This window comes from Trifolium pratense, linkage group LG6 (assembly GCF_020283565.1).
Source record: "Trifolium pratense cultivar HEN17-A07 linkage group LG6, ARS_RC_1.1, whole genome shotgun sequence".
NCBI classification, from domain to species: domain Eukaryota; kingdom Viridiplantae; phylum Streptophyta; class Magnoliopsida; order Fabales; family Fabaceae; genus Trifolium; species Trifolium pratense.
In genome coordinates, this window is record NC_060064.1 from 1,055,589 (window position 1) to 1,080,019 (window position 24,431).

At 29.7% G+C, this 24,431-nt stretch overlaps 2 protein-coding genes and 1 pseudogene across 2 annotated transcripts; 2 read left to right on the forward strand and 1 right to left on the reverse strand.

Annotated features, from left to right (window-relative positions):
- Positions 1-1,023: 1,023 nt before the first annotated feature.
- On the forward strand, positions 1,024-3,101 carry LOC123888984. The gene is made up of 3 exons (XM_045938155.1): positions 1,024-1,881; positions 1,982-2,137; positions 2,796-3,101. The coding sequence occupies exons 1-3, from the start codon at positions 1,024-1,026 to the stop codon at positions 3,099-3,101; spliced, it is 1,320 nt and encodes a 439-aa protein (XP_045794111.1).
- A 954-nt stretch (positions 3,102-4,055) lies between these two features.
- LOC123888985 lies at positions 4,056-4,935 on the forward strand (annotated as a pseudogene).
- A 13,482-nt stretch (positions 4,936-18,417) lies between these two features.
- LOC123888986 lies at positions 18,418-20,248 on the reverse strand. Its single transcript, XM_045938156.1, has 3 exons — positions 19,388-20,248; positions 19,134-19,292; positions 18,418-18,830 (listed from the first exon to the last, which is right to left on the reverse strand). Exons 1-3 carry the CDS (start codon positions 20,246-20,248, stop codon positions 18,525-18,527), a joined length of 1,326 nt encoding a protein of 441 aa, XP_045794112.1. The 3' UTR covers positions 18,418-18,524.
- Positions 20,249-24,431: the final 4,183 nt, after the last annotated feature.

Genomic DNA, 24,431 nt, shown 5'->3' on the forward strand with positions numbered 1-24,431 from the left:
GCATAGATTCGTATTTTTATTTGTTCCATATCTTATTAACAAAATAAAATTAGTAAATTTGAAATATTATTAAAATAGATAAGGGGAAAGTAATAAATTTTATAGTAATCAATTTTGTTAGATTTTTTTTTTGTACAAATTTTAATGGTAGTTTCTATTTATAAAAAAAAAGATTTAATGGTAGATTCTTTTATTTTATTTGTTGATCATCCACAAGATGTGTTATTTTGTGATTTTATATATATATGGGTTAGGCTTTCTCTTTACACAAACAAATTCAATACTTGTCGCCTCCTTCTCGTTTGGACAATATGAATCTCTCACCGTTCGATCCAACAATTTCTGCCACAGCTTCTTTCGGTTAGTACTCACTTCTCATCATCTCTCAAAACTATGTTGTTTGTTTCCTTCGACATACTGTCGATCATATTATTTTCATAAAAAATTCTTTGGTCAAGAACTTTTTATATTTTTTTTATCATAATATTGGTACAAAGTTTTTATAATCTTTAGTGATGACTAGTTTTCGTCAGGAATCGGTGGGTTCTCCCTCCCAAGATCCTTACTACTTGGACCAATTCATTAGTAAAAAAATTCAATCTTTAATATATATTTATGGTCTTTTTTGTTCGTATACTAAATCTTTTTACTTATAAAATCTAATGTAAAAATATTCTTTTGTTTATGCTTGGGCGGTGTAACACATAATAGTAAATATACATATATATATATATATATCGAAAGGATTTTGTGAAATTCGCAACACATAATAGTAACGTCATAGTTATCATTCCATAGAAGACAATTGCGATTTTGCAAGGATTCTGCGGTGTAACACATAAGTTGTACTTTTATATGTGTGTGTGTGGTTATTAAACTTGGTTTACATAGAACAATTTTAAAACTGTTTTTATAACTTTCTTTTTCAATTTTCATCTTTTCATTGCAGTTACAAAAATTATTAAACTTTACCAATATATTTCAAGTGCATTGTCGCTATTTTCTAACCCTGATCGGGATAAAATGGATGATCGCAAGCTTTGGGGTATAAGGAGCGATCTTTACTTTGATATCCACAATGTGCTTGGAAGCAAGGATGAACTAATAGAAAAGGGGTTTATCATTGATGTCAATAGTAAATATATTGATCCAGAAGTGAGCAGGGATGAATTTGTAAAACGAGTAGATCAATTTCTCAACAATTTTCCTGGAACAAAGATCGATTCTTTCTTCGTAAACTTCTATTTTGATTGTGAACAAAGCAACACTATTGATCAATGGATAAGTTTTGCAATTGCGAAGGGAGTAGAGAGAATGGATCTACTCTTTCTAGGGAAGCCTTATGCGAAGCGCACAACTCAATACAAACTTTATAAATTTGACTTTGGCTTATTTTCAAAGACTAATGCTTCAACTCTAAAGCATTTGTGTCTTGAGAATTTTCTTGTTTGCTATCCCACCAATTGTGACTTAACTCCGTTCAAACATTTAAGATCTCTTTCACTTTTAAATGGAAAAGTGGATGAAATATTCATAGAAAATTTGTTATCGAATTGTCAACTCCTTGAAGAGCTTTCATTAGTTCATTGTGAGTTCAAATCATCAGTACCAAAGATAATAAGTTCATCCTTATGTCATCTCAATGTTTCAAACTGTTATAAGGTATCCTCCAACAATTGCTTCACATCACTAAAGTTAATGTTAGTCGACTGCCTTAAACTCACTTCATTAGATTGTCCTGAAAACGATCTGTCTAACTTAAACATTAATAGTCATGCGCTGAAGAGAATCAACTTCTGCATTGAAGAATATTTTGATGCATCTGCTCTCTGCGAAACTTTTCCTGAACTTGAGATTATGCATTTGGGAATATTTTCTATGGTAAGTCATAAAGTGTTGGAAGAGTGATTTTTTACTTTTTATTTTATTTTGCATTTCTTTGTCTCTTGAATTATAATTTGAACCATGCGTCTTTGTTCAGGGCACACCTTTCCTAAAAATAGTTCAACCACTCAAACATCTTACACAACTGGATTGCATGATTTACTTTTCTGACATCACAATTGAAGAATGTGGTCTTATGTTGATTTTGAACATCCTTCGAGTTTCTCCTCATTTGCAGAAACTTTCAATCATGGTAAGCGGACATGATTAATACACATGTGGTTTATTTTTTTAATAGTTATTCTAATTTTTATGCATGACTTTAGAAATAAGTTTACACTTCTAAACCACATACATTTAAACATTTGTATATTTACTTGGCCACCCATTATCTTTCCTATAAGGAGTTGCAACTCAGTATTTTATTTATGGTTTTGGCTAACATGCACAAGTGCACCATATGGTGCATGATGCACCATATGGTGCATGATGCACAAGTTAGCGATTTCATTATAACGACTGCGAAATCCACTGTTGGGTTGAAATTTTATATCATATAGATTATTCATAATTTTTTTTGAAAAAATTGTATACCATTTGATATGTTATTGAGACCCGACAAAATTAATGGTTTATGAATTTTTATTAAATACCGTTAATCTTTATGAGTCTCAATAACATATCAAATTAATTTTAAATGTTTTATGAATGATCTATATAATATAAACTTTCAATCAAACGGTAGATTTTGTAAAATTCTTATTCGTTATAATAAAATCGCCGACTTGTGCACCATGCACCATATGGTGCACTTGTGCATGTTAGAACTTGCCTAATTTTATTAGATACTATTTTGATTTGTATCTATCGATTCAAGCATTTATATTGTGATTATAATTTTGTATTGTCAGATTGCATATCCAAATCTCTTTAAAAATCATAAAGATATTAGGGATGTTGAAGTATTCTCTCACGATGAGGTAAAAATTATTGAACTTGGAGGTTGTGTTGGCAATTGGTATGAAATTGAGTTTGTTATGAATGTTCTAAAATATGCTCACAATCTTGAGCAAATAGTTTTGAGTCCCTATTGGAGAGAAGATGACTCGTTGGATTGGAAATCTAACCCTACGTGGTTTCAAAGTGGGCGTGAAAAAATTAGTGAAAAACTTCAAGGTGAAGAAATAATAGGACGAGAAAAACTTGTGCTCTTATAAATTGTATAATTCTTTGGTTTTTATTTTGTAGTAACCTACAAAATTTTTAATTTATTAAATTGTAGTCATGATAGTTGGTTATCCAAAATGTATGTGAAAAGATTCAAGTGTAAGCTTCATCATCAATAATGGACATTCTATTTTGTGCGGGTAATTAAAGGTCTTTGGTTGAAAAAAATTCTTCCCACATCTCTACGTTTAATCCTTTATCCCCTATAAAACAAATCAATATTCCAATTTTATCCCTTTTATTATTTGACTCCACCTCTATATTTAGTCAAAGTTATGAATTAGAATTTTTTAATAATTAGTTCTGAAAAACATTGTAAACCGTGGCTAAACTGAACTTTTTTTGGGAACACTAGGATGAAGTTTTTTAGTAAAAATATGGTAAATCGGAACAATTGAAAGAAAGAAGACTTTACAATTGCAATCCAGAACAATTGCACGGTCAAGATTTCAAAACAAACTCATTTAAGTGTTAAAATAAAGAGCTTCTACAACAACAGATGGGGCACACACTTTTACTATGGTGGTCCGGGCAACAATCCACAATATATGTTAATTCAAGTCCAATTAAGTCATTTTTCTCTAGCTATCTTTATGTTACATATTCTTTACTTGTACGTAAATATAAAATTGTTATTGAGCCATTTCCATTTTTGTTTTTCTGCCACATTCTTGTTTGTTTATTGAGTGCATAAAACACGACTGGAAATGGCAACATTTGAATGACTTTAATCTATGAAATGTCATGCTTAATTTTCCCCCTATTTCTTTTTTGTCAATTTATTGATTTTCCCTATTTTTTCCTGATATATTAATGTTGTAACAAGTAGTGAACTCTGAACTGTGATTGTGAAGAACAATTTAATCCCAATTTAAGCTGTTCATTTTCATTCTTTAATTTTTTATACGCTATTGTGCTATGAATATTGAATTTCTACATGATATATGACACTACTGGGATTAGAACTTTCTTTTTTATCACTTTGCATCTTTTCATTGCAATTACAAAAATTATTAAACTTTTACCAATATATTTCAAATGCATTGTCACTATTTTCTAACTATCATCGGGATAAAATCGATGATCACATTAGTCAATTACCTGACAACATTTTGTCTTATATCCTCACAATGTTTTCTATTAACGATTTGTTGAAAACAAGTGTACTATCTAAGAGGTGGTGCAAACTGTGGGGTCTAAGTAAAGATCTATACTTTGATATACATAATGTGATTGGAACCGAGAAGGAACTACTACAAACAGGGCATCTCATTGATGTAAATAGTAAATATGTCGATATGGAAGTGAGTAGGGATGAATTTGTAAAACGAGTAGATCAATTTGTCAAGAATTTTCCTGACACAAAGATCAATTCTTTCTTGGTGAGCTTCAGTTTAAATTTTGAACAAAGCAACACTATTGATCAATGGATAAGTTTTGCAATTGCAAGGGGAGTAGAGAGAATCAATTTACTCTTTTTCAGAAGGCCCTTTATACCTTTTCCTGATCGTTACAAATTTTCCTTCGAAGAGTAATGCTTCAACTCTAAAACATTGCCGTCTTGAATATTGTCTTCTTGTCCATCCCACCAATTGTGACTTTGAACCATTCAGACATTTGAAATCTCTTTCACTTTTAAGTGTAAAAGTGGATGAAATATTCATAGAAAGTTTGTTATCTAATTGTCAACTCCTTGAAGAGCTTTCCTTAGTTGATTGTGATTTCAAATCATCCATACCAAAAATAATAAGTACATCCTTATGTCATCTCAATGTTTCAAAGTGCTATAACATTCGTCGAGTTATTGCTAGTGGACTGCCTTAAACTCACTTCATTAGAATGTGATGGCATTGATTGTAATAATTAATAATTTAGATATCGACATATTATATGAAATTAGAACACACTTACTTGATAATCAGCAATCATGTTTACCGGAATAGCTGATATCGGAATCACCAATATATTAGACAAGGTCTTCCTTTGCCTATCACTTGCTCCAGTCTTTGAGGTCTTTGATGGGGAAGACAACAAATGAGCTTACTGTGTTTTGTACGTGACGGCAAAGGGGACCTAGCCAATCTTATATAAGATCACAACCCTAGTACCACCCATCATGGACTCTAGAGTTGGGCCTACACTTTGTTTCTACACAAATCAGAATTAGTGTTCAAGCCCATTATTACTGATCACAATTATCGGGCTTAAGCATCATCAAATGGATCACAACAACATCAACCCGTTTTTATTAAAACCAAAACTTACAATTGATTGCAGCCCACATAATATTGGAAAATATTCTAACATTCTCCCACTTGGGCAAAATCAATTGTATATTTTTAATTTGAGAAAACATTTTGAACACGACTCTCGGGTTGATAACATATTTATTAACGTGGCCACAATGATCCCAAGATGCAACATCTAATTAAGACTCCGTCCAACAAATGTTAAATGATATTGAATCATAGCGGTAATTATATCATTATCGATACAACACCTTCCATGGTTACAAATACCACCAAACTCCGTCGACTAGTCATCTGTGTAGAGTGTAGCGAGAAAATGATATGTCTGTGATCTCAACCATACTATCATTTTCTTCGTCAGTCCTCAATTTCTCTCAAATGCATTAAAGCCAGAGAAATTCAATGGTCCATAAGATACCACAAGTCCAAGCTCTCAAATGATGTTGACTACTGCAGTATAATGATCTAATCAACATCGAGCTCCAATATTTTAGACATAATTTCTCTCAAATGCCTCAAAGCCAGAGAAACTACATGGTTCTTAAGATACCATAATGCCTCAGCTCCAAAATAGTGTTGATCACCGGCTAAGTGATCCCGACAACACTGAGCTTAATTTATTTATTTATGTTTACACATAATGCCTCAGCTCCAAAATAGTGTTGATCACCGGCATAGTGATCCCAACAACACTGAGCTATAATATTTATTTATATAATGCCTCAGCTCCAAAATAGTGTTGATCACCGGCATAGTGATCCCAACAACACTGAGCTATAATATTTATTTACACAATGCCTCAGCTCCAAAGTAGTGTTGATCACCGGCATAGTGATCCCAACAACACTGAGCTCAAATATTTTTTATATTTCAAATTTCAAATAATTTCAAATTTATAACAGGAGTTAATATAAAATTCAAACTCCCACTAATCAAGCATATCAAGAGAATATAAGTTATCTCCCACTAATCAAGTGATCTATGATGTTCAACATTTCAATGGAAACATGATTGGAGAAATTCATTCGAATCAAAACCAAATTGGATTAGTATTATCAAAAGAGGCCAATATAATAGTACAATCACCTTTGGGCAGAATGCACCAACTAAGGTCAACACCTCAGTCAAAACCTCAGATGAGTTAATCAATGACTATACATTGAACTTTGAGATTTGTCACCTTTAGGCAGACAAATTCTTTCGATCAATACATCCTCCAATAACTTCATCTTAAATTAATTTTTAACTACAACATATAATTATCACCTTTAGGCAGAAAATCACATGTCACAATTAAAAACATTCCTCAAACTACAAAGAAAATCTCATCGATCGATATAAGCAGTCCCACTTTGGTGGTGACGGTTTATACAAACGCACAAAATTTTCTTGCATAGGAATCATTTGCTCTTTTCAAAATAGGAACAGTAAAAATATGCACTATATAAATGCATCTAGACTGATCATTCATTATTTTAATTCGCATTCCCAACATTTTTTTTAATGCGAAAATTAGTATTTTAGGGGAGAGATCATTACTATTAAACAGTCAACTATCATTACTGTGAAACAATCAACTCAATATAATAAATACATAATTTATGCAGCGGAATAACATGAGACTTCATTTGAAATATTATTGAGGATATATATAAAGCAAATAGTCCCGAACTTTTATAAATAACATAGGACTCCTCAATATAAGTCTCTATAAACATTTATAAATAGTTGACATGTAAAACTCTCCCACTTGATAGAGAATTATAGTTGAATTACCAATCCAAAAATGTTAAAATATTTAAACAAATATTCAACTATTTTCTCTATCACACAATGAACATATCAAACAATGTCACACTAAATTTATATTTTTCCAGAATAGAACTCTAAAAATATTAAACTTGAAATACTCCCACTCATGAATAGAGTAAAATTTTAAAAATTGGAGTATATAACATGAAATCAATTAATCAGAGTTTCTAATTTTAGAATATTCTGGAAAATAATATCACTTTTAAATACAATTGCATATTTATAATTTCAAAAGGAGTCGATAATATCTTAAAAGAATTTCACCACTAACCTCCAAAAGTATGACTTTCATCCTTGCAAATAGAGTCGACGAGCATCGATGACTTTACGATAAGATATTTGACAATGTCATCTCAAACAGTTGATAATCAACAATAAACCTTTATATCATAATAAAACGACTCTAATAATAAACAATACAAGGATAATTCAATTTCCAATTGCCTTAATTAATAATTGCTCACAAACATTATAAGTAATTTTTAAAAGTGAACATGTTAGAAAACACAAGGCAACTTAAAATATTTGGTGTGATAATTAATAAAATTGAGTCTAAACTAATTTCCCACTTGTAACACCTTAACAAAATATTTAACAATATTAGTGTTACAACTTTAAAAGGGATTTTCTTAAATAATGTTTTAGGCTCGAAACTTGAGAATATAATTTTAAAAAAATTGTATACGATTCTCACATTAATCAACACCAAATACTTAAAAATTTAACAAAATAATCTCATTCCTAAAAACTAATAATATAATTTTCAAATCAATCAAATATTCTTGAATTGATTATATATAAGAAAAATTTGGGCATAAATGAAATCACAATTTTATTCCATAAATAAAACAAAAATCGAATTAGATGATTATGGAATAAATTCCTTAATATGACACATAAATTGGAAGAGTGGGATATATCAGTCTCCCAAAAATAGTAAGGAACATGTTGATTTTGACTCCTTAAATAAATAAGTTTGGAACAAGTTTTCATAGCGAATCGAATTCCATAAAATAATTATATAGATCCTGCAAAACTCAAAATTAACCCTGAAAAGCTTCAAGAATGAAATTGTAGCAATAGCCAAAAACATTTGAATTTGAGCTGGAAAATTCCATATATGCTTTAATCGCACAAACCAAAAAATAACACTACCATTGCTGGAAAATTGTTAACACGCGCTAATCGTGATATTCTTTCAAAAGAAACAATCCCCATTATAATTTTCAGAATCATCATGACAATCGACGGAAATAAACAACGTGATTATCTTGAATAAAATCAACGATTTTTAGCAAATTACTCAAAGCATATGTCAAGAGACACAAACCAATTATTCAATATTAGTGGCTTTTCTTGTGGGATTCAAGAGACAAATAATGTACAACCAATAGCAATATTTATTTGTTTGGAACAAACAGGCTCCACGATTTTATGCTACACGGAAAATTTATTCATAGCATGGAGAAAGACATAGCATAAATCGTTTCAAAACACAGCAACCAATCAGGCTATTGAAAAATAGTACAGATTTGGGATATCACACTTTAATCGCATAAACCCCATAGGAACAAATATACCCGAATAAAAATTTCTCAACGATTAGTAGTTAATTTTAAGCGATATAGCGATTCATCAAAATAAATTAACAAAGCCAAAACCTTGAATTAAAATAATCCCCAAATCGATGAATTTCAAGAACGGCAGGTATTAGGTGATCTTTCAATTCATCAAAATTAGGGTTCTAAATCATATAATAGGAGCTCTGATACCACATGTAATAATTAATAATTTAGATATCGACATATTATATGAAATTAGAACACACTTACTTGATAATCAGCAATCATGTTTACCGGAATAGCTGATATCGGAATCACCAATATATTAGACAAGGTCTTCCTTTGCCTATCACTTGCTCCAGTCTTTGAGGTCTTTGATGGGGAAGACAACAAATGAGCTTACTGTGTTTTGTACGTGACGGCAAAGGGGACCTAGCCAATCTTATATAAGATCACAACCCTAGTACCACCCATCATGGACTCTAGAGTTGGGCCTACACTTTGTTTCTACACAAATCAGAATTAGTGTTCAAGCCCATTATTACTGATCACAATTATCGGGCTTAAGCATCATCAAATGGATCACAACAACATCAACCCGTTTTTATTAAAACCAAAACTTACAATTGATTGCAGCCCACATAATATTGGAAAATATTCTAACATTGATACCTTGAACATTAATAGCTATATATGTTGAAGAGAATCAACTTATGCATCGAAGAATATTTTGATGCATCTGCTCTCTGCGAAATTTTTCCTGAACTTGAGATTATGCATTTGGAAATATTTCCTATGGTTAGTCATAAAGTGTTGGAATAGTGATTCTTTACCTTTTTTTATTTTTTTATTTTGCATTTCTTTATCTTTTGTATTATAATTTGAACCATGTGTCTTTGTTTAGGTCACACCTTTCCTAAAAATAGATCAACCATTCAAACATCTTACGCAATTGGGATGCATCATTTACTTTTCAGACACCATAAATGAAGAATGTGGTCTTATGTTGATTTTGAACATCCTTCAAGCTTCTCCTCCTTTACAGAAACTTTCGATCATGATAAGTGTACATTGATTAATATACACATGGTTTACTTTTTTAATGGTTATTCTAATTTTTATCCATGACTTTTAGAAATAAATTTACACTTCTAAACCACATGCATTTAAACATTTTTATATTTACTTGGCCACATGTTATATTTCCAAATCTAACTTTTAATTTGATTCCTCTAAAAAGGAGTTGCAATTTAGTATTTTATTTCTATAATATTACAATTTTTTTATTAGCTTAGATAATTTTATTAGATACTATTTTGATTAGTATTTATCGGTTCAAACATTCATGTTGTGATTATAATTTTGTATTATCAAATTACAGATTCAATGCTCTTTGAAAATCATAAATATATTAGGGATGTTGAAGTATTCTCTCATGACGAGGTAAAATTTATTGAACTTGGAGGTTGTATTGGCAATTGGTATGAAATTGAATTTGTTATGAATGTTCTAAAATATATATGCTCAGAAACTTAAGCAAATAGTTTTGAGTCCCTATCGGAGAGAAGATGACTCGACGTCGGATTGGAATTCTAACCCTGTGTGATTTCAAAGTGGGCTTGAAAAAATTAGTGAAAAACTTAGGGTGGAGAAATAGTATGATGAGAAAAACTTGTGCTCTTATAAAATTCTATAATTCTTTGGTTTTTATTTTGTAGTAAACTACGAAAATCTTAATTTATGAATTTTAAAATTTATTAAATTGTAGTCATGATAGTTGGTTATCCAAAATGTGTGTTAAAGGATTCAACTAAAAGCTTCATCATCACTAATGGACATTCTATTTTGGTGCGCGTAAGGTCTTTGGCTGAAAAAATTTCTTCCCACCCTTACATTTAATTATTTATCCCTAGAAACAAATCAATATTCCAATTTTATCCCTTTTATTATTTGAGTTCACCTCTATATTTAGTCAAAGTTATAAATTGAAATTTTTTAATAATGAGTGACAAAAAATATTGTAAACCATGGTGAAACTAAAAAAAATTCAAAACACGAGAATTAAGTTTTCTGGTAAAAATATTGTAAAATACACATGAATCTTAGATATTAATGAAGTGTATGAGTTTGAAGTTTCAACAATAATAACATGTACCGCATGCGTGAGTCTATCTTCAATATCTTTAGGTAGTTGGTCTAAGCTTTTCAAACAAGGTATTTTCATTACAATAACATGATTTTTAAAGTAACAATAACATGCTTATATTTTTATTTGGTTAATATGATGTAAAAATATTAGTAGTATTATACAAAAACAATTATACCATGCTAATCTAAATTTTCATCTAGTCTAAAATATGGATGTTTACATTTTTCAAATAATTTTTTTTAATACTACACAAATTTATATTTCTAGATAAAATGTTAATCGAAGTGTGCTGGAATTAAATTCTCAAGTTTTACCAAACTATCCATGAGATAGTCTTACATATGCACAAATATTTTAGCACAAAATTTAAATGTCCACACAAAATTTTAAAAAAATAAAATAAAAATAAAAATAAAATAGTCACATCATTTAATTTCACTTTAATCATTTTCTATTTAATTTTTTTGTTTAATGAGTGTGTCTAAAAAAATACTAATTTGAGTTTGTGCCCATATAAGTATTCCTCACTATTGATAACACTATTTTGTAGTCACTTAACGGAATGAATGTTACTCTAAAGAGAGGATTTGATGGACTTAAATATAAGGGTCGCGTTAACTAGTATTTCCGAAACACTAGTTCAGAGAGATAAATGAAGTAATAATTTTCACATTAAAAAAATACATTATGTATACTTTTAAAATGTAAAATACACAAATTCCAAAACTTTATTACCATTTTTAGTTCTAAATTTCTAATAATAAAATGATACCTACTAGTCAAATAAATTACTAAGAGCTCTATATTTTCAATTAAACCCCAATATATATATTATTCCAATTAATTCCCAACATATATCTCAAATTAAAATGTCAACAACTAATTTATTTTATTGAAATTAAATAAAATAGTTAGTCAATTATAAAATAGTTAATAGCTGTTATTTTTTAATAGGTAATATATTGGTCATTTCCATTCCCATATAAAATAATTATAAAAATAAAAAATAAAATAACAGCTATATAATTATTGGTATATTGCATAAACTACAATATTAATTTAGACATGAAATTATATGAGAAATAATTTATCATAAATTTGTTGTGATATACTTGTAAACTCATGCATTTGTAATGTCATTGCATTCCCCTCTATTATATTATATAGAGCAAGAGGGATTTATTTTGCATAAGAAAAAAGTGTAAGGTCATTTAATTATTTGTTTCATTAATTTGCAAACTATTTTCTTATCTTCCAAAATCAAGAAAGCGTAGGTTTTTTTTTTTTTTTTTCTCTCGGGTCTTTTGCTTTCTATTTCTTTTTATTCAAGTGGTGTACTAATAATCACTACTGTATAATTTTTTTTTATAAGATATTGTATACTCTCTCTGGTCTTTTTTATAAGGAACACTTTGGAAAAAAATTGGTCATTTTTATAAGAAACTTTGACAAATTTTCAAATGTTTTAAATATTCAATTTCACATATGCCCTTATTTATTATGAGAGAAAATTCAAAAATAAATAAGTTAGTTGAATAAAGAGTAATTAAATAAGGGTATACATGGAATAAATTTAAATTTATAAGAGTATTCAGTTTGTTTGTTTGTGTAACAAGAAAGCCTAAATATATATAAACCAACAAATAACGAAAATAAAGGCATATATCTCGTGGATTATCAACAAAAAGAAAAGATAAACATTAATTTAATAATAATAATAACCTATATCTTAGGATACAAATATTTTTTGTGTGAACTTTTCATAATATCAATAATATCTTTGATTTTTTGAGCAACAAAAATCTTTTATTAACAAATTCATTATAATATAAGGAATGTTTTTTTTAGCAGGAAATTTTTTTTATTAACAAACTCACCATAATATAAAACATGTATTTTTTAATTTTTTGACATAATTTTTCATATAAAGATGACAAAAATAAATTTGGTGTGGACTTTTCATAATACCAACGATACCCTTATTTTTTTTAGCAGCAAAAGTCTTTTATTAACAAATTTATCATAATATAAGACATTTTTTTAGCACCAAAAATTTTATATTAACAAATTCACCCTAACATAAGACATGTTTTTTTTATATTGTTTTTGACATAAATTTACATATAATAGACACATACAGGCGCGGAACATACCATGTCTGGCCGCTAATAATAATAATAATAATTATAATAATAATAATAATAATAATAATAATAATAATAATAATAATAATAATAATGCTCTTTGTGTTAAGTTAAATTGGTGTTTTTTTTTCTTACAATTTTTTTTATGGATGAAAAAATAATAACGGTGATTTGGATATAAAAGATTTGTGTAATGTTCCCAAAGATTTATGCATGAAAGTTAGTGGAGAACTGTGATGAATTTTTTGGGATAGCTTAAGTTCGATTTTTAGTGGGAAATTTTTTATCGGATTTTACTTACCTTATGGTCGAACTCTAAATTATCGGGGCCCCTTCCCTTAAAAACAAATGATTAATACAAAAAAAACTGAAAAAAATATATTTGGAACAAAAATACACTACACCAAAAATATATATTATTATAATTACTGCTACTGTTATTATTACTATGTATTTGATCTGATATAGTAAGTTATAAAGAGAACTTCATGGAGATCTCTTAAAAAGATACATATATGCTACTCAGTCCGTTTTTAGTTATAAGCAAAGTCAACGTTTTATATCATTGTATAATTAATGTATCTGACTTATATTATAGATTAGATACATCAGTTTTTGAATGAATCTAAAAAATACATTTTTGCTTATAATTAAGGATGAAGGAAGTATATAAATACAAGAAGGCCAAACAAAAGTACGACATCGTACTTTTTTACTCACAACACGGATACTAAGGCTTAAACAAAATAACTTTATTGTATTTTTGTTTGAAAATTGTATTAAAATAATATTTTTCAAAAAAACAAATGTTTAACGTAACAAGTACGACCTTGCAATTGCGTCAAAAAATGTTCGGTATTGCTGTACGCCTTATTTTATTTTTTTACTAAACAGTGAGCCTTACTTAAATTATTTTGCTTACATTGATAGGTTTGATGGAGAAAAAATTATGAACAAAAATTTCTTAGAATGAATCGTTTGAGAGAACTCGGATCGTTTGAGAGAACAAAAATTTATTAATACTTTTTAGATAAATACAATGGAAAAAAATATTATACTTTTTTGAATATTTGAGGTAAAATATTCATCGAAGGGTTACTTTATCCGTCCCATCTTGATTTTCAATCAATTCTATTAGAAATTTTTTATCTAAATTCTCCAATTTGTCATAAAAAGTAGTCTTAAAAAATTGTTTCGCATAAAAATTAAAATCGAGTTCTTTTAAATAATTTGCGCTTATTTGGTTAGATTTTAAATTATATTAGTAGTTACTATTAGAGATAAAAAAAATAAAATAAAGTTTCACGTCATATTTTTTTTTTTGAAAGGTCACGTCATATTATTTGAATTTTGATTACATGCACATCAAGAGAAATATTTGTTCTATTATAATACAAAAAAAAAAAGAAAAATATATGAGTTGATGCCAATATACTTTATGTTCTAAAATTAGTATGGAGTATGACTGTATGAAGTATGAACACTTGTGTCTTTCCCTAAAAATCGCTGCCGATTTAAGTCCCAATTCGGACATCATGTTGAGTCGATAGAGAATAAATCTTTTAATAGGGTGCTCTCATATAACCAAGAATCATCCCAAAATTGGACCGATTGGCGATTATTATTACGATATGATCCCGCTCTAAATGTTCAATTGAAATACTATATAATAAAATCAAAGAAATATCTTTTTTTTTACAAATAAAAAATAAAAAAAATAAATAAATAAATAGATATTTCTTTGATTTTATTATCTATTTTGAAATTTATTTAGATGAGAAAGTGTATTACATCATAAAACTAGTACATCAACATAAAATTAAACAGTTAAAACTAAAAGTGACACTTTATTGCTTCTTGCCTCGTTAATTCAGTTGTTAGTGCCAGGATCTGTGCGAAGAAAGATAATTCTGTATCCACTTATTGCAGCAGTCTGAGAGGCTTTATTCTTGAGATTTTTTTTCACAGTCGAATTTTTCGTGTTGTGTATAAACAAACACATCACTGAGCCCGAAGGTTTTTGCTGCATGCCACCAAGAGCTCTCTTCAGCTGGTTTCTGTTCTTAACCCTGAAGTTGTAGTACTCCATAATGCTTTTCTTAATCTTCACCTTCTCTTCACTTTCTTGGGTGTTTCTTGCCACTTTCTTGGTTATCAGTGTTAGAATGTGTGAAGCTCTATGAAGCTTCAACACTTACGGAGAAAGGAAGAGAGAGAGAAATAGAAAGAAAAATGTGTAAATGAAATCTGTTAGATGAAAAATACAATATGTTATATATGATAGAGAGAAATTTGAGTGGTTAAAGTCGTTGTGACAGTTACACAGTTAATAAGAGCTGTTAGAGAAGTTAGTTAATTTGTTATGTGGCTTAGTTAGAGTGTTTCTATAACATATATATTTCATCATTTCCCGAGGTAGTAAAATCCGCAAGAAACTCGAGTGCCAAAATCCACATGAAATTTCTTGGGAATACTTGCACAATTTCCTGAAAACCTTAAATCCATAGGAAAGTGGTTTGGGTCAAACAAATCCGCAGAAATATATTTGGAAATATCTGCGGATTTTCCTGAAAACCTCAAATCTGCAAGAGATAACTTTTTTTTGATATATATATAGGGTAATGCTATAACACACCCTCTATCATTTGTGAAGGTGTATTTTAGCATCATTCACCTTTTTAGTTGGACAAAAAAACTTATCTTTTCTTTCTTAAAAGAGTCAAACCAATGGGGGCAATTATGGTAATTTAAACTTATTAATTATAATAAAAAATACATAATTTCTCTTTCCCATTCTCATTGATGAGCTTAATGTCTCTATCTGAAAGCCAATACTCATCTTCTCCAACCGGCCTCCTGCCCTCCTCCCCCTCACAGTAGAAAGTAGAAAATTTCATTCTCATCACAATAATATGAGAGACTTTTTTAGCAGCAAATTCAATTAATTAATTTGCAAATCTCCAAGAGTATTTTTCTTCCCTGTTGACATGACCATTTATTAACATCACTTGCACTAGATGACAAATGGATGGTGGAAAAGGGAAATGTCTGAAAAATTTGTACTTCAAAACATACTAAAATAGTTTTTTGATGAAGTAGAAAATTGCTGAATTTGAATCTTTAAAATACTCATTCATCACACACACATATAAAGTTGGGCTAATGTTAAGTTTTAGTGTAATTTGAACTCTTTTATTTTATTTTTGTCTTGCCATTACACTCTGTTAGATATTACAGTACTACCATTCACCAATATCAATTTAGCCATAGAAAAGAAATGTGGAAAAACCAAGCTCTCATTGTAAGCAGGGTGTGTTCAACCGAGAAAATTGAAAAGAGAAACACAACAATCAAAAGAGGAGAGAGGAAATTTGAAAATTATGTTTTAAAAAAATATCAAATGTATATTACAGTCCTACCCTTTGTTGTCTTTGTTTTTTAAAAGAAAAGATAGGTTTTTTTGTCCAACTAAAAAGGTGTATGATGCTAAGATACACCTTCACAAATGATAGAGGGTGTGTTATAGCATTACCCATATATATATATATATATATATATATATATATATATATATATATTAATTATAATAATTACATATAAACTAAAGGTAGACGGACAATAAATTGCACCGCTAACTTTTTTAGCGTAAGTTTAGCAAGAAATAGCTGCGGATTTTTTTCCGCAGGACATTAGCAAATTTCTAGTAGTGTAGGTGATACTACTATCTTGTAACAAAGGGAGCAACTAAATGAAGTCCAAAAGTCCTTAATAAAGCCATTCAACGATTCAAGGCTCCAGTTAGTCCTAGACACAATGAATACATAAACGTTGATTCCATGTGTAATTTTCAACATAATTCAAAATATATATGTTATGGTGTTTCTCAGAATGACCGATTAGATCATGTTGAAGTTTGAATTTGGTAAGAAACAGTGTTGTATTGACAATGATTGCCATGAAAATTTAACGGATCATGCTGCTGCCAGATTGTATAGGTTGGATTAACACTTCCAGCATCTTGTCATAGAAAAATTCTCAACCCCCTCCTCCCTTTCCTCGAATTTCCATTTTTTTTTATTTTTTTTATTAGTAGTTAGACACAACTAAACATAGAATGTGGAAATTTTTGTCACTAGTCCCAATGTAAACACTAATACCTTTACAAAATCTAACAAACCAAACTCTTTTCACCAATTTCATAAACGGGTCACGTGATCAAATAAATTGCATTTGATCATACTGACAAAAATTATTATATCATTTAATAATTTGAAAAGTAATTTTTTTTTGGTACATAAAAAGTAAATTTTATTTAATTAATATTTTAAATACTTATTTTACTTTTTATCAGTGTAATCAAATGCAATTTATTTAGTCATACGATCATCTAAGTATATCTCTATAATTATTTATAACCACAACGCACCTCGATTGTACAACCATCACAGTACAAAGAAACAACCATTTTTTGTACACATTGACACAAAACATAGGTGAAAAAAAAATCTGCCACCCAAATTCAGCACACAAAAAAAACACAAACACCCAAATTGAGTCTTTAGAAACAAAATGCAAGCAAAATGATGATCTAGGTTTGTTGAGAATTAAACGAAGATTAAAGCTTTATCTTAAAACTTAAATGGGTTGATTGTGAAATCTTGAGAAACGTGTGCAATTGTTCATGTTTGCAATATTTTTACCATAAAACTTAATCCTAGTGCCCCCCAAAAAAATTCAATTTAGCCACGGTTTACAATATTTTTTGAAACTCATTGTTAAAAAATTTCAGTTTATAACTTTGACTAAATATAGAGGTGAAGTCAAATAATAAAAGAGATAAAATTAAAATGTTGATTTTTGTAAAGGGTGAAGGATTAAATGTAGCGGTGAAAAGAATTTTTTTTTCGGCCATAGACCTTACACGCACAAAATAGAATATCCATAATTGATGATAAAGCTTACACTTGAATCCTTTAACACGCATTTTGAATAACCACAAAAAAGGAAAAATGATACTATGCTCACTGTGAAGACTAAAGATATCCATCACAAAGGGCAGTATAAAAAATTCAAAAATTTGTGAACACCTTAAAATACACATACTATTACCTATCACAAAGGGCAGACCAAATAGTGGGTATGAGCATCAACAGCATGAACCTTTGGATCTTCCTACCTAAACAGGAGTATAAATATTATATGATGTAAAAAACAGTGTTGAATTGATTAGATGCGTTTTATACAGTGTTTTCGTTCCTCTTCATCTCCTTCCAACTTCTCACATTTGTTCCTCTTCACTCAAAGTACATATTCGTGGTATTACTTCACTCTTTTTTTTTAAAATAAATCAAAGAATTATATTAATGAATAAATTACTCCAACACAATATGTGTAAATGATACAAAACACAATAATAAGTTAACGATACAAACAACCAGGGTTTTAGAATTCATAAATTTAAAATTTTGTATTCTAGTACGAAATAAAAACTAAAGAATTATAAGAGCACAAGTTTTTCTAAACCTACTATTTCTTCAACTTGAATTTTTTCACTAATTTTTTTACGCCCACTTTGACACCACACAGGGTTAGAATTCCAATCTGACGAGTCATCTTCTCTCCAATAGGGACTCAGAACTATTTGCTCAAGTTTTTGGGCATATTTTAGAACATTCATAACAAACTCAGTTTCATACCAATTGCCAACACAACCTCCTAATTCAATAACTTTTATCTCGTTGTGAGAGAATACTTCAACATCCCTAATATCTTTATGATTTTCAAAGAGTACTGGATCTGTAATCTGAACCAATACAAAATTATAATCACAACATGAATGTTTGAACTGATAAATAGAAATAATATCTAATAAAATTATCTAAACTAATAAAAAGTTGTAATATTATAGAAATAAGATACCGAGTTGCAACTCCTTATAGAGGAATCGAATTAAAAGTTAGATTTGAAAAGATAACAGGTTCCAAGTAAATATAAAAATGTTCAAATGTATGTGGTTTAGAAGTGTAAATTTATTTCTAAAGTCATGTATAAAAATTAGAATAGCCATTAAAAAAGTAAACCGTGTTTATTAATCATGTCCACTTACCATGACCGAAAGTTTCTGCAAAAGAGGAGAAGCTCGAAGGATGTCCAAAATTAACATAAGATCACATTCTTCATCATCATCGGTGTAAGACAAGTAAATAATGCAGTCCAGTTGTTTAAGATATTTGAGTGGTTGAGCTATTGCTTGGAAAGGTGTGACCTGAAAGGACATGCATGGCTCAAATTATAATTCAAAAGACAAAGAAATGCAAAATAAAAAATAAACAAACACACTTTCAACACTTTATGACTTACCATAGGAAATATTCCCAAATGCATAATCTCAAGTTCAGGAAAAGTTGCACAGAGAGCAAATGCATCAAGATATTCTTCGGATGAAATGGAGAAGTTGATTCTCTTCAACACATGGCTATTAATGTTCAAGGTATCAACTTCATCACATTCTAATGAAGTGAGTTTAGGGCAGTTGACTAACATTAACTCTATGAATGTGATGGCATTCTTGCTGCCGGATACCTTATAGCATTTTGAGACATTGAGATGACATAAGGATGAACTTATTATCTTTGGCGTTGATGATTTGAATGCACAATCGACTAAGGAAAGCTCTTCAAGGAGTTGACAATTAGATAACAAATTTTCTATGAATATTTCATCCACTTTTACACTTAAAAGTGAAAGAGATTTCAAATGTTTGAATGGTTCAAAGTCACCATTGGTGGGATGGACAAGATGACAATATTCAAGACCTACATGTTTTAGAGTTGAAGCATTACTCTCCGAAAATAATTTGAAGGCAAATTTGTAACGTTCGCCTGATTGAGGGTGACGTACAAAGGGCTTTCCTAGAAATAGTAGATCGATTCTCTCTACTCCTCTTGCAATTGCAAAACTTAACCATTGATCAATATTGTTGCTCTGTTCAAAATTTAAATTGAAGCTCACCAAGAAAGAATCGATCTTTGTGCCAGGAAAATTCTTGACAAATTGATTTACTCGTTTTACAAATTCATCCCTGCTCACTTCTGGATCAATATATTTACTATTGACATCAATGAGAAACCCGTTTTCTATTAGTTCATCCTTGTTTCCAAGCACATTGTGGATATCAAAGTAAAGATCTCTCCTTATACCCCAAAGCTTGCGATCATCCATTTTATCCCGATAAGGGTTAGAAAATAGCGACAATGCACCTGAAATATATTGGTAAAGTTTAATAATTTTTGTAACCGCAATGAAAAGATGAAAATTGAAAAAGAAAGTTATAATCCTAGTGAAACAGTTTTAAAATTGTTCTATGTAAACCAAGTTTAATAACCACACACACACATATAAAAGTACAACTTATGTGTTACACCGCAGAATCCTTGCAAAATCGCAATTGTCTTCTATGGAATGATAACTATGACGTTACTATTATGTGTTACACCGCTACTATTATGTGTTGCGAATTTCACAAAATCCTTTCGATATATATATACTATTATGTGTTACACCGCCCAAGCATAAACAAAAGAATATTTTTACATTAGATTTTATAAGTAAAAAGATTTAGTATACGAACAAAAAAAATATATAAAAAGTTCTTGACCAAAGAATTTTTTATGAAAATAATATGATCGACAGTATGTCGAAGGAAACAAACAACATAGTTTTGAGAGATGATGAGAAGTGAGTACTAACCGAAAGAAGCTGTGGCAGAAATTGTTGGATCGAACGGTAAGAGATTCATATTGTCCAAACGAGAAGGAGGAGGAGCAACCGTGAGTCTGTACTTGTAGAGGCGGCACGTATTGAATTTGTTTGTGTAAAGAGAAAGCCTAACCCCAACCTATATATATATAATCACAAAATAAAACATATCTTGTGGATTATCAACAAATAAAATAAAAGAATCTACCATTAAATCTTTTTTTTTTTATAAATAGAAACTATCATTAAAATTTGTACAAAAAAAAAATCTTTTTTTTTTGAAAGGGTACAAAAAGAAAATCTAACAAAATTGATTACTATAAAATTTATTACTTTCCCCTTATTTATTTTAATAATATTTCAAAATTACTAATTTTATTTTGTTAATAAGATATGGAACAAATAAAAATACGAATCTATGCATAAAAATAAGAGAAAAACAAAATTATAGGAAGTTTAATAAAAATAATTAAGTAAATAGAAAATGTTGTCAATAAATAAAAATTATAGAAAAAATAAAACAAATAAGAATATAAAAACATAAGCAATTTTACTACCGTTTACTAATTTATCTTTAAATTATTTATAATAATCCAAATTTTCTAGTTTAAATTAGGCAAAAATACGCCAGGGAAGTTTATTTGTAACATAGTGATAGTATATAAGTCTTTTATTTTTATAATATACACAATCATGTCGTTATTTTCATTTATACTACGACTCTGTTTGGTAAAAAAATATCATATAGCTGATAAGTTAGCTTATAACGGATAGTTTATAAGCTAGTTTTTAACTTATAGCGTATAAGCTAGCTGATTTAATTTGTAGTGTTTGGTAAAATTGGTTGTTTAACTAGTTTATAAGTATGAAATGACAGAAAAATGATATGTTTAATTAATATTAAAAAAAATTCAAGTAAGATGATAGAGGTAAAATTGGAAGAAAAATGATAAGTTATAAGCTCATAAGATACTTGAAATAGTGTTTGAAAAATAAGCTATGAGCTAGTAAAATACTCCCAAAATATAAGCAAAAATGGGTCAACTAAAGTGAATGTATCTGGACTAAATTTTAAACCAAATTCATCAACTTTTATTGACTACTTTTTGCTTATATTTTGTGACGGGGAAAATAAGCTCTTAGCTATTTTTTAAAAACCGTTACCAAACATAAGCTAAAAACTATAAGCATAAGCTAATTTATTGGTCTTCCCAAAGAGAGCCTACAACTACATCTACTACAACTATAAAACTATTCTACTACAACTATAATAAAACTAATTACTTGTAAACTTCCGTTAATACCCTTATATTATCTACCAAACTCACTAATTTTGTGGGCAATCACGTCAATTTGACAAGTTAATTATGATTAGGCAGATTTTGAATTTTTGTTGGTTCTCTCTGAAGTGTCACAAATATAAGTTGAGTTCCCAAGTATTGAAACACAAAAGGACAAACAAAGGGACCCGGATTCCGAGCAGTCACCTTTTTGATACAGTCACGCGTTCAGGTCATTTGTAACCATCTGATCAAGATCAGACGGTTACGATTTAAAAACTTATTTATTGACTGCATTTGTTTAAGCCGTTCGATCGTAATCGGACGACTATAAAATGACTGGATGGAAAAACGACTGCACCATATCCAATTCCCAAACAAAGGTTACCTTTTTGTGGAATAAAAATCAGAAGAAGGATAATAAAATAGAAACTTAATGTTGCCTTATAGTATTATTTTGACAATAGAACTAACATTAGAGTTAATTCCAACTCAAATCAGCGGTTAGAGAGATTAAAAAAATTGTGGAAAATAGAATTGTGATTCCTCCGCAGTTTAATTCATGAAATTTTTTTCCTTCGAATAATGAATTGCAAAGCTCTTCAACAAAGTTGGTGAGATCTTGCTAAATAAAACTAAGACGAGTTTGAAAAACAATAATATATTTTCGAGAGGCTTTCACGGCGGTGGTAAGGCAGCATGGCGGAAGCAAGATGGAGGTAGAGATATAGAGAAGTGATGGGGTTTCAGGAATGGATCGGAAAAGGGGAATAGGTTTTTGGAGAAGATGAAAAGTGAATTACTAAGAGAATTTTTACTTTTTAGATTCATGGAAAAATTAATGTATTTGAACTATATTATATTTTAAATACATTAGCATTCCAATGTATCTGAAAGATAAACATTCTCTTATAATAATTAGGACTAGAGTGAGTAGTTTGTTTTTTTTAAGTAAACATTCAAATTTTAAACATATCTTGCTAAGATTTGCCAAAAATATCACTCGGCCTCTTTAAAGCCAGCTTAGTCTTAATATGATTCTTGCTGACATGTTTCAAGGGCATCCAATTAGTGAAAGGAAACTGATGAAGGAACTTCTTGGTCACACCCCATTCTCAAAGTTGACCAATTCTAATTCTCGGCAGATATATTGTTATATCCAATTAGTAATGCTATATATTTTTTTTGACTAAATGAATAAGCCGCTCTCACCACAACTTGTATTGCATTTCTATTTTTATTTTATGAATTTAATTTATATGCACGGTCAGTCTAAAGTTATTTTACACATGCGTTTAATAATATATTGACACATCATGTATGATAAATAAAACAACATGATGTGTCACATTCATTAAATGATTTGGCAACGCATCATTGGATGTATGTATAAAAAATATTTACACCGACGGTGCACAACAATTAAACTCTTATTTTATTGCTATGCATGCATAGACTAAACCTGCGGTATTATCCAAACATTTTCTCCCTATAATATTCAAACCTTTAACTATGTTTGGTGGTATTGATAACTTTGTTATTATACGACATTAAATAAGAGGAAACTGCATCTGCGTGGAACGTAGGTGTATTGGAGTGGCTCGCAGATTTTGAAGGAGTTGTGATTAAGTGAGAGGATTATTATCAAGAGATTGGAAATAATCATTATATTGATTCAATCTTGGAATTAGTTGAGTAATTCATGAGTTATAATATGATTCACCAAACAAAGTACTGAGATGAACCGGAGAGATCCAATCGTCCGCTAAAATTCCAAAATTTGTTTCCAACAAATTCTTATGAACAAAATCCCCCAAATATTCTTTTTTTTTTAAGCATTAGTTTAATTGTTTTGGTTCAAAGTTAAAGACAATCTTCGTGGACGCGATATCTTAATTAGTTGTATACTTGCAACTTATCCATCAAGTATCACAGTGAATATGTGATGACAAATCGTCACACTCTCTAATCCATGCCTATTTTAGCAACATTAGATGCATTTTAGTAGGTTTTTAGCAATAAATATAAGAGAAATCTAACCATTAGCTTGATTACTTGTTTTGCAAGAAAACAGGAAAAACTGCAGGAAATGAATGATTTTCACTACGCTGGGGGCGTAGCCCATCACGCGCCGCGTGATGGAGCTCACAGGGAGCCAAGATTTTCACTCTGATCACGCGCGGCGTGATGCCTTACCACGCGCGGCGTGAAGCTTTGCTGAAGAAGAAGATTGCTCTCTGACTTGATCACGCGCCGCGTGATTCTGTTACCACGCGCGGCGTAGTTGATGGATTTGCAACCACGCGCGGCGTGATAGATCTGGCGCGCGGCGTGGTTGCCTTCTGTATATATATTTTCTGCATAAT